General features: G+C 45.4%; 1 protein-coding gene and 1 long non-coding RNA gene across 6 annotated transcripts in view; one reads left to right on the plus strand and one right to left on the minus strand.

Moving 5' to 3' along the window:
- Nucleotides 1–220: 220 nt before the first annotated feature.
- LOC112543782 (uncharacterized) lies at nt 221–14,363 on the minus strand. The gene is made up of 3 exons (XR_012903344.2): nt 14,147–14,363; nt 10,046–10,227; nt 221–2,238 (listed from the first exon to the last, which is right to left on the minus strand). It is a non-coding gene; the product is annotated as an uncharacterized LOC112543782 (long non-coding RNA).
- Nucleotides 14,364–14,659: 296 nt separating this feature from the next.
- GSAP (gamma-secretase activating protein) overlaps nt 14,660–18,017 on the plus strand; it is a 151,694-nt gene continuing 148,336 nt past the window's right edge. For all 5 annotated transcript variants that reach the window (XR_012903342.2, XR_012903339.2, XM_075926733.2 and 2 more), the window contains exon 1: nt 14,660–14,793. Coding sequence is in view for 3 of the 5 variants with exons in the window: in XM_075926733.2 (XP_075782848.1) it covers nt 14,709–14,793 (85 nt within the window). In the remaining 2 variants the exon portion in view is untranslated. The remainder of the gene's footprint in view (nt 14,794–18,017) is intronic.

Raw genomic sequence — 18,017 nt, forward strand, 5'->3', positions numbered from 1 at the left:
GCTATCAGGGTTTTAAGGAATGACAAATCTAAAACTAGCAAAAAAATTATATCTCAGTACCCGCTTTATACCGCCTACCAAGTATAAGCCCTATAAATAGTTCATAGTTAAAAATAGAGTGTATTCTGCACGTATTTTGGAAAACAAAACAGCTGTGTGATACATCACGCACACCTACACAATCCTCCCCATTTATCCATATGTCATTTGTTTAGAGGCAATGTGTATGACAAAGAAGAGATACATTTAAGACATACCAGGGAAATAGTTTCAAAGTTTTAGAAGGAGAATTTGAATTTATTTAAAGCACTGTAGTTTATCAAAAGGGAAAATGATGTAACATACAGATGAGGTATTGTTAAAAGTGGTAAAAAAATGGTAACTGATAGCCAATAATAAATACAACAGGAAGCTGCAGAGGGGAATGATAAAATGATCTGGACAAACTGGAGAAATGGTCTGAGGCAAATAGGATGAAATTCAATAAGGACAAATGCAAAGTGCTCCACTTAGGAAGGAACAATCAGTTTTACAAACCTAAAATGGGAAATGTCTGCCTAGGAAGGAGTACAGTACTGCGGAAAGCGATCTAGGGGTCATAGTGGACAGCAACTTAAATAGGAGTCAACAGTGTGACACTGCTGCAAAAAAGGCAAACATTATTATGGGATGTATTAATACAGGTTGAATCTCTAAAACCTGGGACTTTCTGATCTGGCAACATCCATTGTTTAGTAGGACCACAGATATTGCTGGACCAGAGAGCCCCAGCTAGCCAGGTTCAGATGCACAGCCCCAATGGGGCTGGCATGGTGGGGAGTGCCCCAATGGGGCAATGTGGTAGGGAGTACAGCCCTGGTTGAGACTGGAGGCAGTGAGGCCAGCAGCCAAGATCACAGTCCTGGCGAGAACTGGAGGCAGTGGGGCTGGAGGCAGCAGGGCCAGCTCTTGACAGGGTTAACACAGTGGGGATTGCAGGGAGTGGCGGCAGGGAGAGCAGCTCCATTTGTGGCAGGAGGGTTGCGAGGCTGGCACTAGTGCAGTGGGGGGGCGGCGCTGATCCAGTTGGGTGCTGGAGGCAGCGGGGCTGGTAGCAGGGAGTTCAGCCCCGGCTGGAAGCAGTACAGAACTCTGTGGTCCTGGTGCCAGACTAGGGAGGTCTGACCTGTAGGAGTGTTGTGAGACACCGGAAATAATTCTTCTACTCAACTCTGTGCTGATTAGGCCTGATCTGGAATTTGTGTCCACCACATTTCAAGATACAAGTGGACAAATCGGAGAAGGTCCAGAGAAAGAGCAATCCAATGACTAAAGGTTTAGAAAACATGACCTATGAGCAGAAGTGAAAGTAAGTAGGTGCACCCTGGTGCGCAGCTCTGGCAAGAGCTGGCTGAGCTGCGGCAAAAGCTAGCAGGGAGCTATTTAAAGCACTGGCAGGGACCTGGGTTACAATAGACAGTACCTGTAAGAAATTTTAAGTTACTTTCACCGCTGCCTATGAGGGAAGATAAAAAGAACTGTGGTTGTTTAGTCTGGAAAAGAGATACTGAGAGGGGACATGATAACAGCTTTCAAGTACCTAAAAGAGTGTTACATGGTGGAGGGAAAAAAGTATTCTCCTTAACCACTGATGACAGAACAGAAAGCAATAGGTTTAAATTGCAACATGGTAGGTTTAGGTTGGACATTAGAAAAAAATTGCTGTCAGGGTAGTTAAGCAATAAATTGCCTGGGGAACTGTGGAATCTCCACCCTTGCAGATTTTTAAGAGCAGGTTAGACAAGTATCAGCCAGGAATGACCTAGATGGTGCTTGGTCCAGCCGTGAGTGCATAGCACTGGACTTGATGACCTCTCAAGGTCCCTTCCAGTTCTAGTATTCTATGATGAAATAATAATCTGAAGATGTGGGTGTATTAAGGGCCTGATCCAACGCCCATTTAAGTTAAGTGGAGTTTTTCTACTGCTCTGAATGATCAAAGTGGGCTACAGTTGCTGTAATTCATGCTAAAGTCTTAGATTCCTAGCAAAAACATTTGAACAATTTTTTTTGTCCCTTAAATTGTATTTCATTTTCCACAAAATACAAAATTATAATCAATTCAGCATTACTGTAAACACAAATAAAAAACAAGGCGCAAACTAAAATTAATGTACAGTACCAAGTAAATGCAGTGTTGTTTCAGTCTGTAAGTTATCAGTACTTCTCAGGCCTGCCAGGAGTATCAACAGCGTCCTTCTGAAACAAAGTGAAGAAAAAAAATAACAGACCTGAAAAGACAAAAGCAAGTACCTAAATTCTAAACGATAACGATGGTCTTAATGAGGCTGCCTCTGAGAGAACAAACCCAGAGCAAGTTGTAATGAATGTTTATGCAGAGCTTTGAGCAATGCTCCCAGGGATTTTTTAAGAGAACAAAGGAGCTGAAGAGATGAGAACAGAACTGAAGGAGAAAGAACTGAAGGAAGAGAACAGGCTCCAGTAATAGAGTCACACTCTACTCTGTCTCCCCACTCACACTGTTGTATCTTATTTCATTAGGGGTACGTCTACACAGCAGGGCAAAAGCAGGGCCGGCCCACAACATTTTGGCACCTGAGGCAGGGAGCTCAAATGATGCGCCCATGCTCCCTCGCTGCACTAGCAGCCTACCCAATTTTCTACACTCTGGATTCTAGTGGCGACCCCACAGTCTGGTACCTGAGGCGGCCGCCTCAGTTCGCCTCATGATAAGTGCCAGCCCTGGGCAAAAGTTGAATTAAGCTACGCAACTTGAGCTACATCAATTGCGTAATTTAAGGCCAAGTAGGTTAACTCAGTTTTTGGCACTATGTACACAGCAGGAAGTTGAAGGAAGAACACTCTTCCTTCGACTTCTCTTACTCCTCGTAAAATGAGGGTTACCAGGAGATGGAGAGTTGGAGTTTTAAGTCCTTCAGCTCACCATTATTTCTGAATAAAGTCTTGTAGCATAGTCACACTCTTTGTTATTTCAGAATAATGTCAGTTATTCCATAATAATGCTTCTGTGTAGACACGGCCTAGCAGTCCCTCTGATGTTAGTGAGCTTTGCATCAGGCTCGTGGCGATGATATCAGTTGGGCAATTTGCAGAGTAAGGTATTATTCAATATATGAGTAGCAAATTAGAGTGCTTCATTAGTAATTACACTGAGAAATTAAATATTTCCTGGAATTAATTATAACAAAAGCATGGGAACACATCCACAGAGCAGTGAAATCAGTAAGAGAATGCTGACTTCTTGCAAGTTTAGTACTCAGAGGATAGATTTTGAAGAAACTATTCTGATTTATACCAGCTTCAGATCTCACCCACTGTTTTTATAGTGTTTGAAAATGTGATATAGCAGTCTGTAAAAGAAAAGGATGTTTAAAGAGATTTTGTTATTCTCAAAGCTTGAAATAAAACTATTGTGTTAAACTGTCCTTGAATTTTGGCCTTTCGGATTACCACTGAAATGTATATTTGTGTTTCCTGGGGCATTGACAAGAACACATTGACCCATCTTTTTGTATACAGTAATTTATTTACATTTTTTGCTTATTCAAGAACCTACACTGGTTGACAAAGTTCTTCAAGGAATTCCTTCTTCAAGAACGATCACAATTAATCCTCTGTTGTTAAACCATCTGGAAAAGAGCTTGGCCTCAATAAGTGAGCTGTTTGCCAGGCTGCTAAGATTCTACTGAATTGCTTCAGATATCCTTTTTTTGTGGCTTCCACTATGTGCAAAAGTCTTAAGTGGAGCTTCATTGTATCTTCATGACCTAATGTTTCATTCTCATCTTTATTTATAGGTCTATTTAACTAAGTAAAATCTATTTTACACAAGTGATTCTGTAATTCTAGATGCACAAGTTACCCTTAAAGAAACAATGGTAAGAATAAATAAGTGTGTAGTAAGTATAAGAACTTCCAAACTGTTGTGCAGAATCTTATTTCTGGTCATCACATGATCAAAAGCACTTTCGATGATGTATCCACCAACTTTTTGACTGGGTCAAAGTCCAATCCTGTGATATGCTGAAAACCTACCATGTGTTATTGTCCTTAATAGAGGATTTTTTTTGAAAAAGCAAAAGCAAGCAAGAAATAACTAAATCTGCCCCTTTTTCATAACTGACTGTGATGTGGGCTTCCATTTTGCTAGTTGCTCCATGGAGACAGACAGACTCCTGTGACTGCATGACACTCCACTGAATTCAAAGGAGTTCTAGAGAGCAGGTACAGAGGTTCTCCTGCATAGAATAATTTGCAGGATCGTAGTAATAGATTGCATGTTTCAGTACAAAGGAACTAACAAAAACATTTATGAATAGAATTATCAGGCTATTAAAACATACTGGTATATTTTTAATTTTTACACTTAAAACCCTAGCAACACCTGACAATCTTAGACTGTATTATACAGTATAGAGAGTTTTATTTTTACTTGAAAATGATTTAAGAAATGTAAGGAGGGCCAGCTTTGTGGTTTGTGAGGAATTTACTGTGTTGCTAAGAGTTAATGTGGCTTCTTGGGCCCATATAGTCTGGTTATATACTGTTAACTGGCAATCTCCCAAAACAGAGAATCATTTAGTTTATGTAGAAATTTCCAGCCTTTGCTTCAGTCTTGGAGGAAATGGGTCGCGGTATTGGACATTAAAAGGGGAAGTGAGAAATTAAAAACAGGACAAAACAATGACAGAGCAGGAAAGAAGCAGCAGCAACCAATGTTCCCTCTAATTTTTTCCATTCACATGTTGAATAAATTTTGTTATGTGCACTGAGTCATGTGCAGATGTGCATCACCAGTACAAACACATGCTGCCAGCTGAGGGTGCTTTGCTAATCAGCTGGGCGGCACTTGATTCTTACCTAGGTGGCTGCCCAACAGCACATCTTACAGGTAACACCCGCAGCAATCGCATCTCAGCTAAAGATTAGTCATTAATTCAGATGAAGCTTCTGTAGCAGACACCCAATCATTACGGTCTTGAGAAGACAGTAGGGTTGAATAATGTTTCCATGACAACACAAAGCAGTAATGCTACTGATTTACGGGGTTTCAAGCAAAACACAGTACACTCTCTTGGGGATCCTACTTCTAAAGGAAGATCTCAGGCAGAAAAGTGATTCCCCTTTTGCTCCCAGTGATTAAAAGGTGTGAAAAAGACTGGGTTGGCCTAAACTGCAAGACTCCGTATGCTAGTTCTCAAAGAATGAGATCCCAAACAGTTGCTGAGGTTGTTTAAAGCATTAAATGGGCTGTTCTGTGCTTAATTTTAACATTTTAAAAAAATCTGACAGTATATTCTGTTTATTTAGCCTACCCTTGTTCAAAATAATTCTGCCTCCATATGGTAAATTAAGAGTAATTAATAAACTTCAATGGCTTTCATATTTGTTTTCACTGACTTATTTCCTATTTGATCAGTTTTCCCTGTACTTTATATAGCTGTTTGCCTTCTCTGAAATGAATGTTGGGAAATAAGTGTCAGTACAGGCAGTCCCCGGGTTACGTACAAGATAGGGACTGTAGGTTTGTTCTTAAGTTGAATTTGTATGTAAGTCGGAACTGGTACATATTCTACCCCAGGTGTCCCCGATTCAGCCGCTGCTGAAACTGACCAGCAGCTGACTCCAGGAAGCCCGAGCCAGAGCTGCTTTGCCCCGGGCTTCCTGGAATCAGCCGCTGATCAGTTTCAGCAGCAGCTGACTTGGGGACACCTGGGGTAGAGCAGCTGGGGTGCTGCCAGGTTGGTCCCCGCCGTGCCGAGGTGCGGCTCTGCGGGGACCAACCCTGCAGTGCCCCAGCTGCTCTGTCCCAGGCGTCCAGATTCAGCCGCTGTTAAAACTGACCAGCAGCGGCTAAATCGGACACGCCTGGGGCAGAGCAGCTGGAGTGCTGCTGGGTTGGTCTGGTAGCACCGACCCTTGGTGTGGTGGGACCAACCCAGCAGCACCCCAGCTGCTCTTGGGGACGGCTGGGACAGAGCAGCTGGGGTGCTGCTGGGTTGGTCCCGCAGCGCCGCTCCTCGGAGCGCCGCTCCTCACCCCAGCTACTCCAGGGAGACGCAGAGCGGCTTTTCTCGCCGCCGAGGATGCAGGCGGCGGGACCACCGAGACGCGCCGCAGTCCTGCCGCCCGCGTCCTCCGCGGCTTTGCTCCGCGTCTCCCTGGTCTGCTGGGGGTGCCGCCCCAGCAGACCAGGGAGATGCGGAGCGGCTTTTCTCGCTGCGGAGGATGCGGGCGGCGGGACCACAGCATGTCTTGACGGTCCTGTCGCCCGCGTCCTCCGCGGCGAGAAAAGCCTGGTCTGCTGGGGGGGGGGGGGCGCGCACTAGCTGCTCGGGTTCCCTCAGCGTCTCGGCGGTCTGCTGGGGGGTGGGGCGCAGCTAGTGCGGGGTTTCCTCAGCCCATTCGTAAGTAAGGATCCGACGTAAGTAACACCTCTGTAACTCCAACTCCTTTAGAATTGAGGTTCTGATTACCTAGCACCAGCTGAGGTACAGTGAGCACTGTGTGCTCACGTCTGATATATTTTTACCAAAACTGCTACCTGCCCAACTTGTCAAAGGAGAAAGGAAACAGGGAGGCCAAAAGGAATGGTTTAGAGCAGTGTTTCTCAACCTTTTTTTTAAAAAAAATACAGTACCCCTTTTTAAAAAAAAATTATAAGCACTCCTAGTACCTACATTTTTCAGACACAGAAATTTTTTTCTACTATTGCAACATATTTGTTGAAACAACTTCATCGTATCCCCATCACTCCTTACAAGGTACGCTGCCCATGGAGGTCAATGGGGCTGGGCTATTTTATATGTAAAGGTACTGAGAAATGTATATGTCAATACCATGATGGCAATGTGTATATTATGTAAATAATACTGAATAATAATTGCCAAACGAGACCACTTCCCAACCTGCTTACAAAGGGCCTGATATAATTTAAATTGTAAGCTAGGATTGAACCCAAAACGATCTGTTGATATAATCCAAAAAGATCCAGATAACATTTAGTCACCCTTCAAACATATAAGAGACCAATCAGTAAAAGCCCCACTGCCTGGTAGAGGTGATCTTTGAAGAAAATTGGAGAGACATTGAATTTACTTTTTCTGACAGTAGCACTTTCCCTAACTTAATGTGGGGTCTTCTGCACAGGTTTCACTTTATGTGTCAGAATAACACAGAAATGTGTTGTCACAGCTAACTCCATTCAGGTCAAAGCAACGTGCACCCCAAAGACAGAAGAACAAATCTCTTGAAGCTGGAAATCAAAACATTTCACCTCTTCACAGAGCTCACAAGAGATCTTGTTCACCCAGAGACATGAGTCATTACAACTCTCTCTGGAGAGAGAAACAAAACATCCTGCCTTTCTGTGGATGCACCAAGTGTTTTCATGTGGCATTTTACCATGTTGTTTAAATCGACTGCTTGGATGAGGAAGACTCACAAGAGTCTGTCCATCATCCACACTAGAGCAACATGGGGATTTCACCATAGTGATAACAGACCTGATCTCTCTGTGGGCTCTTGTGGAGCAGCAGGGGGTCTGCAGCAGTCTCCTGGATGGAGAAGCCAGGGGTGCCTCTATTGCAGTGGTTCTCAAGCTTTTTGGCTCATGGACCATGTGTCTCAACGTAAACCTTTCCACAGACTGCCAGTTGCTCATGGAAACTCATCTTTATTTACACAATTATGCCCAGCCATTTTGCTAGTGCTGCAGCTGGGGAGAATGGTTTAATTTCAATTATTAAACAGATTAAATGTTTAACTGTCATGTTAGTTTATCAAACTTCATTTTAAATAAAGTAAAATATTAATTTATGTCCAATACAAAAGGTTTCAATGTTTTCTTTACTTATGGCACAGGTAGGCAACCTTTTTTGGATCGGGGCCACTGACCTACAGAAAAATCAGATGGGGAACACACAAGTGAGAAAAAAAACTCCTCCCAAAACCCCAATCCTCACTTAGGTGGCCCCCAACTGAGACACCTCACTCCTCTGGCATTCCAGCCCCAAGGAGTGAAGGGAAGGGATGGGGAGGTCTGAGGTTCAGGGCTTTCCATAGGCTAGGGGGTTCAGTGTGTGTGAGAGGGCTGCCAATGAATAGCATAGGGATCGGGTGCAGGATCTGGGAGGGAGGTGGGGGGGCGGAAGGAGGCAAGGTTTCGAGGTCTGGGTGGGAGGTAGGGTGCAGAAGCAGGCTGGGGTATCTGGCCAAGGGGAGGGAGCAAGGAGGGGACTTGGGTAGGAGTTGGACTTCCCTGGTCTGGCACCCTCTGGACCTGACTGGTCCCAGATAAGGGATTTTTTGGACCACGGGTGGTCATTTCAGGGCTCCTGGTGCCCCTTCTCCCCCCACTTCTTTGCACCTCCATCCCCTGCAACCTAGCTGAGCTGCCCATCCCCTCTGGTTCCCTATGCCTCCCCCAAAACCATCCCTCACAATCCAAGGGAGCACAGCACCAGTTCCCTGCACCTCCTCGCAGCCCAGCTGAGCTGCCCGTCTGTTCTCCATGCCTCCCCCCATCCGCCTCAGCCCAGTTGATCCCTGCACTGGTTCCCTGCATGCCTCCCCCACAGTACAGCTGAGCCCCATTTCCCTGCACCTCCCCCCAGCCCCGCAGACCTGCTGAGCCCAGCGCTGATTTCTTCCCCCTCCCTCCCTCTCCTTGAGTCCAGCCCCGGGAGTTCCCGGCACCTTCCTCCTCCTGCAGCCCAGCTGAGCCCAGCACCCTGCACCTCCCTCCCCGCCCACAGCAGCTCAGCCTAGCACCCCCTAGTGTGGCACCTGGGGGCAACTGCTCTCCCCTGCGACCCCCTTGCTATGCCTCTGCCTACCATCCCAGCTTCTGGGGAAGCAGCTTCTCTCCCACAGAGATGCTGCCTCTGTGGGAGCCAGGCAGCCAGTCCCTGCGGGCTCTCATCTCGGAGAGGAGGCTTCCCCAGGAGCCTGGGTGTAACCAAAAAAAACCATCAACCAATAAGCATTATCTTATCGGTTAAACAGTTACTTGGTTTCACTCAAACATCCCTAGGCACAGTGCCATGTGACCCCCATGCACCAGATCACAATGCCCAGAGTTGGAAGCTAGTCCCAGATGTGCAGGACAGTAGTCACCGCTGCCGAATGAATGTGGGGTCTAGGGATGTAAGCAACTACTCAACTACCGGATAAGTCATGTATGAGTAGCAACTCAACTAGTCGCCCCCCTCCCTGGCTGCCTTGATCAGAGAGAGGCAGCGGGGGGGGGGGGGGGGAGGCCAGGAGCCAGTGCTGGGGGGGAGCTGGCTTTAAAAGCTGATTCCCCCGAGCACCGTCTCCATGGGGGGGGAGGGGCAAGGAAACAGTGTGAGTGGGGACTGAAGCCCTGGGGGGCTTTTGCTATATTTTAAAGGTAGAGGTAGAACTCCAGGTGAGTGGGAACTGCTTGAATCCCCGCAGGCGGCTCTTACTACATTTAAAAGGCAGAATTGCAGAGGGGCTAGGAAGCGCTCCACCCCACCCCTTATCAACTAATCGAGTAGTCGACAGAAATTCCATCGACTACTTGATTAGCTGATTAATCGAAATGTAACATCTCTAGTGGGGTCAGCTTATTCTCCAGCTCCTTGTGAAAAATACTGTGTGCAGTTTTCTCAAGTGCACCATCTTCTTGAAAAGGCACTACCCAAACACCTAAAGGCTGCTGGGGGCTGTGCAGCCACTCAAGAGAGATTCAGCTAGATTTCTTATTTCTACTTGATGGGCACATTTGCACATGCCTCAATGCACATAAAAAATTATTTCACTCATGGATGGAAAAAATCCACACACGGTTGAAAAAGATTAGAGGGAACATTGATCCTCCCCCCCCCCCCCCCCAGTTCTAATGAGTTGTCACTGATAAAAAGACTAATTGTTCGGGCTAGCTCTATGTTAGCTCTATATAGTTCTTACTTTGTGAAAGCTGTTTTCTTCTCCCACATTGTATAAGATGGCATCATATGATTCTCATATTATACATAGTAGAGAATAATTCATTCACCATTCATGTATTGTCTTTTTGTTTCTTTGGCGTTTCCGATCCTGGCTCAGACCGTGTTCCCTGGATCCAGATGCTTGGAATGTGCTCCTCCACATTTGGATATCCCTTGTTAACCCAAAAATGGGGCATTTTTTACTTCCTCTCCTGCAAGTCCTGCTGATGGAGGTCTCTTCAGAGTTCTGCTATATTTTTGACCCCAGCATTAAAAACAAAAACAAAAAACAAAAGTTAAGGACTACAAAAATAATGAGATTAAAAATAATAATGCCTTTTAGGTGCCTTTTATTTGCCTTCTGAGCTTTCCGTGTATGCTTTGGTCAGTTTCTCAAGCTTTTCTCCCTAACAATGACTGTTAGAAACTTATCTTTTAAAAATACGAAAGCTAGAATTCTTCAAGAATCACATTTCCAGGAGCTTTACTAAGAACAGCAAATGACTATCATGAGACCTGTGACAAAATTTTAAGAGTTGGCAATATTGGATGGATCCATTTGGGAGAAAGAGTAGAGTCAGAGCAACCAGGACATGAAAAAACAAAACAAATTATGCACAAACATAGTGAGCTGTCAAAAAGGTATGAATAAAGACATTGACTAGCACACTATCTTCCACATCCTAATGACTTAACCAACTAACAATGGGTATTTAAGAACAATTTGCACCTTCTTTATCGGCGTCTTATAACTTGAACACTCTAATGCACTGTTTTTTCCCCTTATTCTCCCCCCCCCTCCCCCGCCGCCCATTTCCTCGGATCTGGACTTTTTATACTCAAATCACCTGAAGAAGTGGGTTGTACCCACAAAAGCTCATGATACCTTCTACATGTTTTGTTAGTCTTTAAGGTGCTGCTAGACGATTCATTGTTTTTTTAAGTTTTTCCAATTTCAGACTAAGTTGGCTTCTCCTCTGAAGCTTATGCACAAACACACATTCTTTCTCTTTGTGCTGCAGTCCGTGGAGCTAAACTTCAAGCTGTGCTAACCCATGGCTTGCGAGGGTTGTCAGAGCCAGGAGAGCCATTGGAGCAACTTACAGTCAATGTGGAAGAGGAAGGTAGTAAGACACAATGCATCTGGCCATTTGGCTCTTCCTGTGCTTGGACCAAGCACAGGAACAATCAAGTTGGGGTTGGGGGCAGGCCTTCAAAGCTGCTTGTACAAGGGGGATATGCCTGATGGACTAGTTGGGGAGGAAGCTTTGAGACAGGGAGAGACTTTCTGGTTTTCGACAATGTTTAGTACTTTATGGGCAGTAAATTATTCCAATCTAGTATATAGTTGAGAGAGTTTGTTTGTCTGTCTGTTCAAGAACTCCTCCTACACAGCAAGCGCTAGGACCACCACATTTGGTATACAGTTTCCTTTAATCATAACTTTAAAGCAAGACAAGGGTTTGGCTGTACCAGGAAAATGAGATGTGCCTGGAATGGGATTGCTTCTCAGAAAACCATACAGGAAAGAGAATAGGATTGTCAGGTTTTCGCCCGGACAGTCCAGTATTTGTGGCCCCTGCCTGGTAAACCCCCCCCCAAAAAAACCCCAAAATACTTTTGCTCAACAAGTTTGGTCACCCCCCCGCCCCCTTTTTTTCCCCCCTCAAACAATTGTTTTGCTCCCCACCATGTGTGGGATATTTTGTGAAAGTATCTTGGTACCCTAAAAGAGAATCCCCAGGTACATGAAAGAAGCTAGCTAGGAGCATGCCCCACCCCCCAGGACTGCTCCAATTACCCTTTAGAGAGGGCACGGGAGGCCAAAGCTCCCCCTCATTTGTAGGGAAACATTGTTGGCTGTTCCCCTTCCTCAGGAAGTGAGGGGAAGTGCAGTTCACTGCATTCCTCACTTTGGCTGGGGAGCGTAGGAACCTGGACTTGCCTCTGTGGGGGGACATGTACTCCTTGCCTGGCTGTGACTACTGGAGCTGCAGCAGCCATTGAGAGGCACCACTCACCTAGGCCCAAGCTGCTGTGGTGAGAGAGGACTGGGATAGTTCTCTCTCTCTGAGGCAGCCTGCATAGTATCACAGAATCACAGGAGTTGGAGACTCAGCAGGTCATTGAGTCCAACCCCCTGCCCAAAGCAGGACCAACCCAAACTAAATCATCCCAGCTAGGGCTCTGTCAAGCTGGGACTTAAAAAACCTCTGAGGATGGAGATTCTACCACCTCCCGAAGTAACCCATTGTAGTGCTTCTCCACCTTCCTAGTGAAATAGTTTTTCCTAATATCCAACCTACACCTCCCCCACTGCAACTTGAGACCATTGCTCCTCATTCTGCTATCTGTCACTATGGAGAACAGCCTCTTTCCATCCTCTTTGGAACCTCCCTTCAGGTAGTTAAAGTCCAGGAGTGGCCCTAGACTAGCTGATAGCAACTGGCACCCTAGGCAAACCATGCAATCGGCCCCCCCACCTGCAAACCCCTCAATGATATTGCACCACCATTTGGTGCCCTGTGGCACCTCATTTAACTTGGCGCTCTAGGCGACCGCCTAGTTTGCCTATATGGATGGGCCGCCCCTGCTGCTATCAAATTCCCTCTCACTCTGCAGACTAAACAAGCCCAAACCCCTCAGCCTCTCCTCGTCAGTCATGTGCTCCAGCCCCCTAATATTATTTGTTGCACTCTGCTGGACTTTCTCCAATACGTCCACATCCTTTCTGTAGTGGGGGGCTCAGAACTGGATGCAATACTCCAGATGTGGCCTCATCAGTGACAAATAAAGGAGAATAATCAGTTCTCTAGATCTCCTGGCAATGCTCTACTAATGCACCCTAATATGTCATTAGCCTTCTTGGCTACAAGGGTACACTGTTGACTCACATCCAGCTTCTTATCCATTGTAATCTCCGGGTCCTTTTCTGTCGAACTGCTACTTAGCCGGTCGGTCCCCAGCTTCTAACGGTGCTTGAGATTCTTCTGTCCCAAGTGCAGGACTCTACACTTGTCCTCGCTGAACCTCATCAGATCTCTTTTGGCCCAATCCTCCAATCTGTTTAGGTCCCTCTGGACCCCATCCCTACCCGACAACATATTTACATCACCCCTTAGCTTAGTGTCATCTGCTAACTTGCTGAGAGTGCAATCCATCTCCGCATCATCCAGGTTAATAAAGATGTTGAACAAAGCCAACCCTAGAACTGACTCTTGGGGCACTCCACTTGAAACTGACTGCCAACCAGACATCAAGCTATTGATCACTACCTATTGAGCCCAACAATCTAGCCAACTTTCTATCCACCTTACAGTCCATTTAACCAATCCATATTTCCTTAACTTGCTGGCAAGCACACTGTGTGAAGACTTCATCCTCAGCCCCGTTCCAGAGCAGTAACCTAAATGAAGCATGTACATTTTCATTTTATTTTCCAAAAAACAAAAGTTAACTGAGATAAAGACCTGAGCAACGCTGTGTAAATCTTCCAGTGATAAATAACAACATAAAACCTGCACTTTCCCTGCCCTAGTGACAGAGGAGGTACAACCAAACCAGATTCCACCACTACAAAACCAGGGGCCCTATTTTAACCTCACAAATGACTTCCTAAGAGGTATTAAATAGCCTGCAAAAAAATATAAGCACCATTGTTTGTATTGTGCAGTTCACTGTCCTGCTCCATCCCTAGTTACAAGGTTGAAAAACCTATGGCCCTGGGCCAGGATCAAGCCCCCCCCTTGAGGCTCAAGCCCCCCTCCCAGGATTGGGGAGCCCATGCTGGCGCTCCAGCCCCTCTGCCACTGCACCGCTGGGCTGGAGCACACAAAATCTACTAGACTGGGCCCCCATAGGCTCTGGCGTGCAAGGGGAATGTGGGGAGGGGCTATCTGCTTCTCAGTTGGGGGCCACATCAGTGAGGCTTTTTTTTGTTTTGTTTCACTTCTCACTTGTGAGCAGCCCCCCACTGATTTTTCTGTGGGTCAGTGGCCCTGAGCCAAAAAAAGGTCCCCCCCCGTCATGGATTGAAATTTCTCTGGAGACAGTGGTGCAGTGTCTGTAAATTACCCAGCACAAAGGGCCATGATTCTGACGGGGGCCTCTAGTTGTTACTGTCATACCTATAAAAACTGAATAATAATGCAGCCCACGCACAGACCTACCACTGGGTGCCATTAGCTTGTGTGTGATGCCCTCATGGCAGGCTCCTGACGCGCTTTAAATAGGGACCAGAATCTGACAGTCACCCAAGTTTGCAGATGCTAGGTCTGGGCTTTGGTTTTGTGCCCCTCTCTAGCGTCTACATGATCACCAGTTACTGATCACAGCAGGCCCGGCCCAGGTCCAGCTCTCTGAGTCTCGCCTCAGCGCCCAGCCGGGGCTGCCGGCTGCAGAGCGTGCGAGGCGCCTCCCCTCCGCTGGGCTTCCCGCAGGGAGCTGCCGCGCGCCCAGCCACTCCGAGCCGCCCGGAGCTGACTGACAACCACGGCACCCAGTAGGCTGCAGCCTGGAGCAGCTCCCGGCCTGGCGGGGCTATTCCCAGAGCAGCCGCTCTCAAGCAGAAGCGAAAGCGGCCGCCCCAGGGAGGAGGCGGAGGGGAGCGCAGCGCCCCCGCCCCTCGCGGCCAAAGGGCCGGCCCCTTCAGGAGCCGAGCGCTGCTGCGATTCCGTCCCGCGCCTCCCCCCGCAGACAGGGGCCGGGGGGGTGGCACCAGCGGAGGGGGCGATGCTGCTCCAGCTGAGCGCCGAGTTTGATCTCCAGAGTGACGTGGTCCCGTGGCTCTTGGCGCAAGGTCCGGCAGCGGCTCTAGGTAACGCTGATGCTCTGGGAGGCGCTTTCCGTCCTGCCCGCTCAGGCTCGGTTTTTGTAGGGTCGCCCCTCTCCCCCGGGAGCCAGATCTGTCTTGCACTCCGCTCAGCTGCGAGGCGGCGTTCCTCGCACGGGGCTCTGGCTCCTCAAGTGCCCATGTGTGTAGCTATCTGCCCCCTTAAGCCTCCCCTCCGCTCGTTCTAAAACGGGGCACAACGCAAACCCGGGAGAGAGAGGTTTGGCATTGTGTGATGTTAATGTCCACGCGCGGTTAAAAGCGGGCTACAGTCTAATTTTTCAGGAGTCAGCACCTTAGATGAGCGTATGGCAGTAATAACAACATACTGCTGCGTGGTGACAGTGTCAAAACAGCCCAGGTGTTCGGTGTGTTTAAGCATGGGCCTAACTGAGTGAAGTAATAGAAATGTAGCCCTGTTAGTCTGGTGTAGCTGAAGCAAAATGCAGGACTATGTAGCGCTTTAAAGACTAACAAGATTGAAGTAGTGTCTTATTTGGGCATGCTGTGAACCACTGCCAAAACACATCTGGAAATACCTGTCTGCCTTGATGTGTGCTTTGGTTTTTCCCATTTGTATGCTGGTTGTGGCCAGCTGTGGGGAAGGCTGGGATTGATTTTCCTGCTTACTTGGGGAACCATGTGGGGTGCATTCACACCCTTGTGATCCACATTTACAAAAAAAGCACCCCACCCCCCAGAAATTCCTGCATATGGGCCTGAATGTCCACTTTAAAAGGGATGCAAAGTTATTCCATATGGTGTGAGTTTACATTTTAGATATTTATTTATTTTTTAAATGGAGAAGCAGTGTGTTTCATCTGTTATGGTAGGGAAGTGAAAATAGTTATGTTACAAACATGGGATGCAGACTGCACTTAAGGTGACATGAGAAGTGCTGTGAACTGCAGGAAGTAACCTATGTAGATTTAACTTCCTACAGAAAACTACTGTCATATATGCTAGACATTGTCCCTTTCTTTCACAAAACTTTTCTCTCAGTCCTCGAAACCAAACATCTGTTTAGAATACTTTCTCTGAGTTACCTCCTCTTTTAAAAACAAACATTTTTTTATCCATGTTGTAAGTGAATGCTAATTAAAATTTGATTAATTGTGAAATACCACAACAATGTGATTGCTAAATTATTCTGTTTGGTGGTGTGATAGTTAAGAAGTCATGAATAAACCCATTGGATTTTTAGCACTATGGTTCCTCCACTCCCATCCAGCCTCACCTGTGAAATACAGTAACTGGTTCATTTTGGGTTTTTTTTAAACTGCAAAAGACTGAGTTCAGAAAAGTAGAAAAATAGCATAAAAATAATTATCTTGATAGAGACAGACACTAGTGTAGATACTAAGTTCTGAATGTCTATTTGGACACCTTTTGATAAGGTGCATAGTTGATTTTTTTTTAAAGTTATCTGTGTATTGTTGCTCTTTAAAAGGGTATATATCAGTTTGATTTCACCCCAATCAAGCTTATCATAAACAAAGCTAAGTAGATGAGTTTCCATTATTTTAAAAATAAATTCCTTATCTTTCCTCTTACCCCAATATCTGTAGTTCAAAAGTATTCTATGCATGTTATATATTGTTATCTATCATTACATACTGAAATAATTGACTGTGATATGGATCTGACCCCTAGTGTGGACTTTGCACAGATATAGGCAGTGCACAGCCTTTTTTAAAAAAGCAAAAAACAAATATTTTAAAAAATAAGCCTTTCTGATGTCACTAGAGTTACTGTCTAGCATTTCAGTTTATGGTCAGCCTAGTGATTTTTCTGCCTTTCAGAAATATAGAAATTATATTTATGCATAGCCACCCACTGTATTGTAGCCAGCTAGTTAAACTATTAAACTACTTTGGGTTCAGTTCCTATTACTACAGTTTCAAGCTGAGTAGTTAACTTGTAAAATCTCACACACGTGTTTAACTTTATTCTCGTGACACAATTCGTATGAACCATGTTAAGCATCCATATAAGTTTTGTCAGTAGTGAAACTGAAATCACTGGATTTTGAACAAAAATATCTTTTATAATGCTGAACTTATTATACAAAAATATCTTGTATCATGCTGATCTCATGCTTTGTGCCCACAAACAGACTTTCTCTAGTTATAGGTCTTACTTTGTAGAAGCATTGTGTTTGTAAAACACTGGTCAGAGCTGAAGAAATTAAACTTTTTAAAATAAACACATGTTAATATTTAAATTTTCAACTGTTTTGAAGGAAATCTGTGCTTATTTTTGCTTAGTATAACCATGTGAGTGTTCAGGAGACAAGCAGCACTTCTTGCTATGAATTAAAACGGCTATATTTGAACAAAGTTTTCCTGGCTATTTGGAATCTGTTGGGGGTGGCTACCGGCTGCAAGGTCACAAACAGCCATCGGTATACAGGAAACTTCAAGCAAGTTTCAGAATTGCTTGAAAACTGATTTAATGGTCTTAAAAATCATTTTAATTTTGAGACGTTAAATCATTTTTTCATTTAGCACTAATTATAACACTGAAAATTAAAATATTTCAGAGGGTAGCTGTGTTAGTCTGTAACTTTAAAAACAGCAAATAGACTTGTGGCATCTGATAAAGTGGGCTTTGCCCACAAATGCTCATGATACTATAGCCAAATGCAGGACTATGTAGCACTTTAAAGACTAACAAGATGGTTTATTAGATGATGAGCTTTCGTGGGCCAGACCCACTTCCTCAGATCAAATAGTGGAAGAAAATAGTCACAACCATATATACCAAAGGATACAATTAAAAAAATGAACACATATGAAAAGGACAAATCACATTTCAGAACAGAAGGCGGATGCGGGGGGGAGGGGGAAAGGAAGATAAGTGTCTGTGAGTTAATTATATTAGAGGTGGGGAAAGGTAGATGTCTGTGATATTCTTGTTAGTTTCTAAGGTGCCACTGGAATACTAGTTGTGATTAGAAATTCACGTTTTCTTCCTTGAAGATGTGAGAGTGTTATGCAGTCACTCTTGGAATGTCCAGTGATGTAGACATGGGGCATAGCTAGGATCAAGGAAAGAACTATATACTGAAAGCAGGTTGGTCTCAGGCAGGCTCTGATCATTAAGGGTATGTCTGCACTACATGGAAGATCGACTCTGCTATGGTCAATATTCTGGGGTTTGATTTAGTGGGTGTAGTATAGTCTCGCTAGATTGAACTCAAAGGGCAC

This window comes from Pelodiscus sinensis, chromosome 1, assembly GCF_052426305.1.
Source record: "Pelodiscus sinensis isolate ZL-2025 chromosome 1, ASM5242630v1, whole genome shotgun sequence".
Taxonomy (NCBI): domain Eukaryota; kingdom Metazoa; phylum Chordata; order Testudines; family Trionychidae; genus Pelodiscus; species Pelodiscus sinensis.